Below are 9,958 nucleotides of genomic sequence, written 5' to 3'. Positions count from 1 at the left end.
ATAATGTCGATTGAGCAGAATGAGAACTGGCGAGCGATGTCGAGCGCGCGACCGAGAAAGTGTCGACCGAGCAGTAGTGATTCACGATCGGGTGATCGAGAATAAAATGAGCGGTGTAAAGCGAACGCCCGAGCAGATGGCCAAGCAATACTGATCGGTCGACTAAGAGAAGGTAGGTCGTGTGATCGAAAGAATGTCGAGTGGGTGTGATGCCTGCGCTGGATTGACACAGAGCCTAAGACCAAATGAGAATGGGAGAATAGCCCGTGGATCGAGCGCGAATGGGAGCGAAGGCTCTGTGAGCCAAGTCAGGCGCGGATCCCGAGGGACTGAAAGCGACCGAGAGCAAAGCATGTGGATCAGGCGCAAACGCGAGTAGAGCCTGTGGATGGAGCGCGAACGGGAGTAGAACAATCAAGTGGTTAACGGCAGCGGCGAGAGAAATACGAATGATGAGTGTCGGGTAGAGCGACAAGTGAGTAATAAGTGTCGACCGAGTAACAACGGTGAGCGAAAACGTGAACTGAGAGTGTCGACAAGTGAATCAAGTGTGATGAGTGCTAGGTAGAGTGACGAGTGAGGAGTGAGCGCCGACCGAGAGGTCGTTGGGCGTGAGAGCGTGATAACTTATAACTCACACTAGGGCGAGAGTCTGGGACCCCGACCGAGAGGTCGTTGGCATACTCCGGTCCAAGACCGGTGGCGATACTCCGGTCCGAAACCGGTGGCGATACTCCGATCCGAGGCCGGTGGCGATACTCCGGTCCGAGACCGGTGGCGATTATCTCGACCCCGAATTGGGGAGGTAAGAGATGATATACCCCAGTCCAAGACCGGTGGCGATTATCTCGACCCTGAACGGGGGAGGTAAGAAATGATATACTCCGGTCCGAGACCGGTGGCAATTATCTCGACCCCGAACGGGGGAGGTAAGAAATGATATACTCCGGTCCAAGACCGGTGGTGATTATCTTGACCCCGAACGAGGGAGGTAAGAAAGCCAATAAGCTGGTCCAAGACCAATGAAAACTGCTCAACCTCGAATGGGGGAGATAAGTCCTGAAGTCCGTAGAAGCGGAGCCCGTAGCAACATGAGAGAGCAAAGCCTTTATCATACCTGATCGCGGAGTGATGTCGACCGACTGAGGATCTGTCTCAGCTCCTCAACTCCCGAATACCCGTGGTGAGGGGAGAAGATAATAATCTGAGTCTTGACCGTCAAAGGGAGTGAAGCCAATATACAGGAGCAGAATCCATAGTCATAGAAGGAAGCAGAGCACCATGGGTAAAGGGAGCAAAACCTGTAGATGTAAGAGGACGCAAAATAGGTGGAGAATGTAGAACATATGATAGCAATAGAGTGAAGCGCCTATAACAGTAAGAGGATGCAGAGCCCTATGGTAAAGGGTGCAGAGCATGTAGCACACCTGATCGAGGAGTTGGGCCCCTAGTCCCTGATTGGAGAGTAAGGTCCCTAGCCTGTAATCAAAGAGTGAGACCCCTAGATCCTGATCGGGAAGTCATGCTGCGAGTCAATGATCGGGGAGTTGTGTCCCTAGTGTATGAGCGGGGAGCTGGGCCCCTAGAGTCCAATCAAAAATCGAAAACCCTAGTCTTTGATAAAGGAACTAGGATCCTACTCTCTTATCAGGGAGCTATAGCAACTCCTATAACCGTAAAAAGGGAGTAGAGCTTGTAACCTACCTGATCGGGGAGTCATGCCAATCGACTAAGGATTTGTCTCCGTTCCTTGACTCTCGAATACCCGTGGAGTTAGGAAAAAACATAATGGAAAAACTAACCTGTCGGCCAGCTGAAGCTTCACTCGATCCCTCAACTCTCGAATACCCGTAGAGTGTGGGTAGAAGATAATATGTCTGTCGGGATCATCCGGACTGTGATAATGGCAGAGAACCTCCTGACGTCGTCCATCTTCACGTTCCAGAACAGGTGAAGGAGATTGCCACAGACGGCGCCAAATTTGATCCTGTCCGAAATTTAAGTCAGATGGACCGCCGGATAAGGTGGCGAGAATGTTGACAGAGTCACGATGTCCCAGAGGAGGGGTGTGCTGAGATGGCTTCTGTGTTGGCCAAGTCGTCAAAAGTCCTCTGGTCAACGCTACCTGCAGCTAATGACCGGGTCCCCCCCGGTCCCTGGTACCCCGAGGCTCGAGGCGGATCCAACGAATATATGAGTAACAGACTAATAATATAACAATGAAATAAATAAAGGACGAGTACAGAGAACGTACCTTGGCCCAGGGGGCGCCCTCGGATGGGAAGCTGCTCGAGTTGTCGTGACCCGGAAGAGTAGATGACTCTGAGCCGGATGAAGGACTAGGCTTGGAGGCACAGAGCCGAACGCGGTCTGGATCCGGAAGACAAACTGCAGGTCGAGAAATAATAGCGGCACGCAGGCCGGGCTACTAATAGCAGCACGTAGGCTGGGATAGGATCTCGGCACGCAGATCAGGAAATAACAACAACAAGAACACTAGACACAAAACACAGTTTAAAACACAATCGTAGCTCAAAAGCTAGAGACAAGTCAGATCGGAGCATAATGGCGATAGTGGCCCGGAGGCCCGATCGATGGCGAAAACATACAACAATACGGATCGAGAGCCAGAAAAATGGACCGACAGATCTGCGATGCCGGCAACGACGCCAACGACTAAGAATTGCTCGTTGTGGGTTATAGAGCGGATAACGATGCTGGAAAATGCAAGGATGGTCGGTGGCATGCCCCACCGGCGATAAGGGTTGCGACCACTGAGAAGGAATGGACGAGGTGTGCAAAAATGGGGAAAAAGCAGCTATGGCGGTGGACTGCGGTGCCGGCAACGGGAAGAGAGGAAGAGGAGGGCAGTGGGCTGTCGACTCCGGCGACTCTGGTGGCAACCCGAGAAGACGACTTGCACGGAGCTACAGATGAAGGCAGCGTTCGAGATGGAGAAAGGGGGTGGTCGGCCTTGGAGGCAGCCGACTTTGGAGGAGCAGTAGAGGAGCGGTGTTGCGAGGCTATCCGGCGACGGCATCGCGGGGAGGAAGAAGAAGAAGAGCAGTGGCTAGTCCGGCGATGGCGTCGCGAGGAGGAAGAGAGGGGCAGAACGACAACCGACGCTGGCGAGGAGTTGAGCACGAGGGAGAGAAGTTGGCTCCCTCCTTCTTTGGTGGTGGAAGAGGCGCATAAGCGAGAGAGAGAAGAGAAGAAGTGGTGCTGGAGGAAAGAAGGGAGGGTAGTAGCCGGCGATCGACGTCCTCATTGAAGAGGCGTGTGAGAGGGAGGAAGAAGACCTCCCTTTGGTTCCTGTTGGCGGCGGCTCCCCACCACCCACGAACCCCCCGATGACGGCGCGGTGCACGCACGAAGCAGAAAAGCTCCCTCCCCCGATGACGGCGCGGTGCACGCACGAAGCAGAAAAGCTCCCTCCCCTCACCTTAAAACCTTACACAATGGAATGACAAAATTGCCCCTCCTCCCTCTCCTAATTATTACTTTGCCATCAGTCGTCAAAGCATATCCGTATCAATGCTCATTCTAATTATTCTAAATAATTTTAGTATTTGTTTGCTATTTTATTATATTTATGTAGTACCAAACTTTCAGTGTCATTAAATTAAAAATACATGGCATAAATATGTATTATTTGTTTAATTTTAACCTTTTTTATTTTCATAAAATATTAGAGACCTATATTTTCTTTTTTATTATTTGAGTATAAATATATCTACTAGAAAATATGATTCTAGATATGCAAAAGTTAAGAAAAAAAATAGAAAAACTTATTCAATCTTACAATATGTAATTAAAAGGAACAACTAGTTTGATGATAATGAAACTAATGAGGTGAAACTGAATTTTTTAAAAAAATATTAATTATTGATGGTTTATATCTATTTTCAAAATAAAAATTTTTAAAAGAAATAATAAATTCATAATTAAAAACAAGACTTGAGATACTAAATCTTATAAAAAAATTGTTTTTTTCCAATGCGTGAGTAACTTGTAGAATACTACTAATAAAAAAATTCAAAATTAATAAAATCCTATTTATGCTCAATAATATCTCAAAAAATATTAAATAATTTAGTAATTTTATTAATTAAAAAATTATTATCAAAATTTGAAAATGAAAACATAATTATTAACTTTGCATCTAAGATATAATATATATATATATATATATAATATATATATATATATATATATATATATATAATTTTTTAAAAACTAATATTTAACTTAAAAAAAATATATTAAAACTTCAAAAAAAATTGTCTCCAAGGACTGATTGAGACTTATTTTCTGTAATTTAAATTCAGAGTATCATCCAAACTCAAGCAACTCTCACGCAAGATTGTCCAATACTTTTGATGGTTTAGCATCTTGGACTGATAGAGATAAAGATGAAGAGGTATAAAACTCATGACTACTTGCGAAAGTGAATCCAAGAACATGTTCCCAGTCGTGTATTAGGGCACATGACCTATAATGTAAAGTTAGATTTATGAATCACAAGATTATAGTAGAAACATAGAACGCATTGGAGCCTTAGCTTTCTAAGGCTCCAACACCACATCATAATTGATATACTCGTATGAAAGAGTGAAAAAAATTTGAGAAAGTTAAAAATTATATAATAATAATAATAATAAAGAAATTTAGAGGAGAATTAAATGAGCAAGTAGTTAGAGGGCATACAGCACAAAGCGATTTGTCATTTGAGGTGAGAAGTTACATGTACATCGGGCTCGTAATTGGACCATGCCATGAAAGTGGGCCTGTCGGCTCAATCTGCTTTAGATCTACTAGCCCAGTTGAGCCCGCATGTTGGGCCCCATGTGCATTATTAACTTAAGGACTCCTCGGGCATTTGCTGTAATGGCAGGTAGTCCAGTCTGGCCACGTGCCTACGTGTCTAATGACATCAGCCCTACGGCCTCGTTCTCCTCGCGCCTCCCTGAGTTTGTTTGAATTAAAGCCCGCGCCTCTCGCCGCAGAAGGATGCCGTCCGACTCTGGGCCCACACGGTCCCAGCTGTGAGCTGGTAATACCACTCACCCCTTGAATGCCTGAAACAAATGAGATATAGCCACGTATTAAATCGTACGATCTTCACCCTTCAATCTAAGCCAGAACGTTCGTGGCCAAGGGCAGTTTAGTCAATCGATCACGATTTTCTTGAGATTGACGCCTCGACTAGCTTCATAAAAGACGGGCGAGGAGAAGAGGCGCCTGCTCCACTCGCTCCTGCGCGGATCCTTTGATCTCTTTCTAGGCGCTTCTGCAGATCGATTTCTGGTGGGTGGTGTTTTCCAAAAGGAAAGAAGGATCGAAACTTGTTTCCCTCCAGGAAGCACTGATCCGAGAGGTATTGCTCATCCAGACTATCCAGTTCTTTGTGATTTCCTTCAATTTTGTTCACTTAGAACTCTGTCTTTGTTTGTAAGTGAGTGGTCATTTGGATTTTCGACTTCAAGTTCTTATTTTGAGTACGATTCTACTCGCCTCTTATCACTGTTATCCCCGATTTAATACCTTCTTCGAGGTAATATTTTACGGGCAACCCGTGGATCTTGGAATTTACTGGACCGACTCTCTAATACAGTCTTAATTTCGCTTTTATAACGCCCGTAATTAGTCAATGGTTTAAAAAATCATCCGTCTGATGATTTGATGAATCGATTGTTTGCGGTAGCATTTCATATTTGATTACCATTTGGTTCAAACTAGAGATTCATGTGCTTTTGGATGTGTTTTTGTTACTTTTTTGACTTTTGAGAGGAAAAATGGGAGTTTTTCGTACTTCCAGTTTAATGGTCTTAACAGAAGGGATTGGACTTTGAGGATGGTGGAAAGTCACGCAGATTGGGGCATTGGGCAAAATGATAATGAACTTGAGGTCCACTGTCAAACGCGATTCATGTGTCGGATGTGTTCTCTGTCACTTTTGACCATTTAAGGGGCAAAGTGGGAATTTTCCTACTGTGCCTGTCAGTTTCATGGCTTTGACAAAGGGCAATGGATGCTGGTGATGATGGAAAGTCACGCAGATTGCGCAAGATAATAAAAAACTTGAGGTTCATAGTCCCATAAAGAAAGACGCTTTGCTATCAATGACAAGGGATGATAGCCAACAGTTACTTCGAACTGTTGCTATTTAATGCTTGGTAGCTTGCATTTGTTTAATGTGTTTGTCTTCTGCCCACAACCGGGAACCATGTGGATATGTGGTAGTATGAGTACATTTGCTATTTTAAAATTTTTCAGCCATTTATTAAAGGTAAAACATGTACTTCAGTATGAAAAGGGTTTTAAGGTGGTGGTAATGATCAGAAAGGCTGGAAAGAAAATGACAAGTTGCAATTGACCGTGGCCCAATGGTACGCGACCTTTATAATTTACAAAATGTTTTCATGAATCAAGTTAACTTTATAAATTTCCAAGTAAATAAAAAGAATTTGCAACCATCAAGTGGGCTAACCCATGTTTCCTTGTTCATTTCATGAGATCAGTGATATCAACTATGCATTGACCTAGAGCTGATCTATCTCACCTAAGAAAATGGAGTTTCATCCATTCGATTAGAAAGGTTGGAATTTCATATTTCTTTTTGCTAACTGCCGGATTTGCTTTTCATTATCCCATCAGTTTGTGGTGCCATCTGGCTGATTCTGCCTACTCTTCTGTTTCATTTGTTGGAATTCATACTCGAGAGGTCTATGCGTTTCTTTTGTTGTTCCATAAATTCCTGTCTCTCCTTGCACCCCTTTGTTGCCTTTGCAGGAAATTTTTGTCAAATCCATTTTATCTATCCATAACTACTCTTCATTAAATTGTGTTTGAAGCTAAATATCTTTTCGTTGCTTTCTTGTGTCATAGACATCTAGAACTCGGTCAAGTGTTAGGCTTTGTTAGAGAATAATCTCAATACACTATCTTTCTCTGTCTATACTCTCTAAGCAAGCAGTAATATGATTTTGTGCTTGTGTTGCATAGGCGACCCATTTACATATTAGCACTAGCAGTTCATCAGGGCTCCTTTGTATCTGTTAGTCTACTCTTTTCTTATAGTGGTCTTGAAGACTTGTGCTTTGTATGAACCTTTTGTATGTTTATTTATCTAGTTTTCTTGTAAGAAAAAAAAAGAGAATTTCTGGGTTGTACAGTTGGCCAACTTGTTGGTTGAAAGATGCGGATGATTAGTGTGCCTCATTTCTAAAGGCCTTTGATATGCACAATTTGCAGAAATAATGGTGAATTTGCAAACTCACTTACCAATATTAGTTTGATTTAAATGTGTAACGTTTTTGTTGTAATTTGTTACGGTTTTAAAGTTATTTGGATTGTAAATATCATCCGTTTATTTCTTGGAGTTGAAATGAAAACTGTACTATTGAATCTTTAACCTGGCTCAACAACACATCATTTGCTTCATTGTTTCTGACATTGAAATTTTCCTGTGTTCCTTTTCCTGTAGGTTCTATATCTCAATTTCTTTGATCTGTGTTGATTATCAATTCGCTTGTAATATTAACTTTTGTAAAAATGAAGCTACATAATTATATCATCACTAAATTTATCAGTTATCAATGGCCTAATCTATTGATTCAAAGATATACAGGATCAGAGACTTTGTATTTTTTTTTCTTATCATATATTCTATTGTTCTCATTTATTGCAGGATTGCTCATACGGTAAGATATTAACTGCATTCCACTTGGTAAAGGATGAAGAGGATGCTGTCGAAAAAGTCTCACTCATGGTGGTGGGACAGCCATATTAGCCGCAAAAACTCCAAATGGCTCGCAGACAATCTTGAAAGTAAGAGAACAGAAGCATATTGTAGCTTGCTTCTGTTTCTTTGGTTGTTTTCATATTTGAGTTTGATCTTGATTCATTTTATTGTCTTCTCTCTGATTATTAGATATTAATGAATGCTTTTGAAGTCTCTAACTTGAGAAAATTGGTACACATCTTTTCCTGCAGAGATGGACCTCGGTGTCAAAGAGATGCTAAAGTTGATTGAAGAGGAAGGAGATTCTTTTGCAGAGAAAGCTGAGATGTATTATGAGAAACGTCCTTCGTTGATATCGCATGTTGAGGAGTTCTATCGCATGTATCGTGCCCTAGCTGAACGTTATGACCAAGTAACTGGTGACCTTCGCAAGAATGTGGAATCAGAATTAAAATCTCAAATTTCAGGCAATGGATCTGATCTTGTTTCAGACCCACCTTCTCCTTCGTCTGGGAACTCTTCAGAACTCACTCCTGACTCGAAGTTGCAGCAACCCAAGACCCATCCCAAGGCTCCTGGGTTTGATTTCTTTCTCGCATCTGGTGGTAGCTCTGATCTTTCCAGGAAAGACAGTGATGGTTCATTTTCGTCCTCTGAATCTGATTTGGAGCCTGACCTTGATGATATAAATGAGGAAAATGGAGATAGCATTTCCTCTATCCTGCAGCAGAGGATTCAGGAACTTGAAAATGAGCTCCGGGAGGTGAGAGAGAAGCTCAATGCAGAAGAGCAGAAGAATTATCATGACCAGTGTAAACTTAAAATTGAATCTTTGGAGGAACATTTATCAGCTGCAAATGAGAAACTTCACTCTGCGGAAACTGATATCTCAGTCCTTAAGAAAACACTTGAGGACACCAGTGCTTCTGTAGATACTAAGATCATAGAGTTCAATTTGGAAAAGAAGAAGGTTTCTGATTTGGAGGAAGACGCCTTGAAGCTACAAGAACAAATATTAGTTCTCAAGAATGAAACTGAGATTCTAAAAGGCTTAGCAGAATCTTCTGCTAAGCAATTCGAAGCAGAATTACTGAGTCGTGATTTCATCATTGAAGAATTCAAAATTGAACTAGTCAATGCTTCTGAAATTTTTGGCCAGGAGAAGTCTGTCCTTGAAGCTGCAATATCAGACCTTGAAGGTGTTAACGTTGAACTAAGAGCCGAAGTAGAAAAGATAGTGCAGGAAAATTTGTTACTCAAAGCCTGTGTTTCCGAGCTAGAAAATAGAATTCAGGAGCTGAATGCCTCGAACACTCTTTCCGTTGACAGAATCTCTAAGGAGAAGTCAGCACTTGAAGATGAACTCTCAACTCTCTCTCAGTCGCACACACTCCTGGAAGCTAAAGTAATCAAACTTGACAACCAAACGAGACAGCTTGAAGCTGAAAGACTTAGAGAATGTGATGAGAAACAGAAGCTCATCACTGCATTAAATGGAAATCTAGATGATCTCAAGCTCAAATTTGATATGCTGACAGCCAAGAAAGATGAGGTTTCTTCCAAGGTGGATTCTCTTCTCAATGACATCAAAAGCTACGATGACCACAATCGGCAATTGCACCTAGAGAATGCAAAGCTAATGATTCAGATTGAGGAAACCACAGAAGCCAGTTCAAATTTGAAAGCAAGATTAAAGGAGCTTGAGGACGAAGTGGAGAGACAGAAGGTCATAATTTGGGACGGTGCCGAGGGCAAAAGGGAGGCAATAAGGCAACTTTGCTTCTCACTGGAGCATTACCGTGATGGTTACATTCAACTCAGGGAATTGCTGAAGGGGCATAAGCGATCGGCCATAGCAGTAAGGTGCTGATCTTGATGGGTATCCTTTCTATTATGATTATCATGCAATGTCCAGAGTCCTTCCGAAAATTCAGGGTGGAGTACAATACTCTCTTGTTTGTCTTTCGGGGTATGTATAACAGTATAAGAAATCTTGTTTAACAGTAGGAAAAATTTGATGAGTCTGTGTTTTGATAGAAAATGTCAGTTTGGAAAAATCAAAACGTTATATGATAATATCATTCTGGTCTTTGCTGTTGGTTTGGTTAGTTTCTTTTAACCTGATTCTGGTTTGAAAGATTGTTTCTTAAGCAGATTTCACCATTATTATTATGATTATTATTATTATTTCAGAATTTTTAATTTCACATTTAA

At 42.2% G+C, this 9,958-nt stretch overlaps 1 protein-coding gene across 1 annotated transcript; it reads left to right on the top strand.

Annotated features, from left to right (window-relative positions):
- The first annotated feature begins 5,207 nt into the window (after positions 1–5,207).
- Positions 5,208–9,852, top strand: LOC121989437 (protein NETWORKED 4B-like). Its single transcript, XM_042543500.1, has 3 exons — positions 5,208–5,377; positions 7,691–7,830; positions 7,996–9,852. The coding sequence occupies exons 2-3, from the start codon at positions 7,737–7,739 to the stop codon at positions 9,612–9,614; spliced, it is 1,713 nt and encodes a 570-aa protein (XP_042399434.1). The 5' UTR covers positions 5,208–5,377; positions 7,691–7,736; the 3' UTR covers positions 9,615–9,852.
- The last annotated feature ends 106 nt before the right edge of the window (positions 9,853–9,958 follow it).

This window comes from Zingiber officinale, chromosome 6B (assembly GCF_018446385.1).
Source record: "Zingiber officinale cultivar Zhangliang chromosome 6B, Zo_v1.1, whole genome shotgun sequence".
Lineage (NCBI taxonomy): Eukaryota > Viridiplantae > Streptophyta > Magnoliopsida > Zingiberales > Zingiberaceae > Zingiber > Zingiber officinale.
This window is presented reverse-complemented; position numbering and strand designations above follow the sequence as displayed.

Coding starts and splice junctions, on each gene's coding strand:
- LOC121989437 (XM_042543500.1), top strand. CDS start 7,737: ATGAAGAGGATGCTGTCGAAAAAGTCTCACTCATGGTGGTGGGACAGC. Junction 7,831..7,995: donor GCTCGCAGACAATCTTGAAA/GTAAGAGAACAG, acceptor CTTTTCCTGCAG/AGATGGACCTCGGTGTCAAA.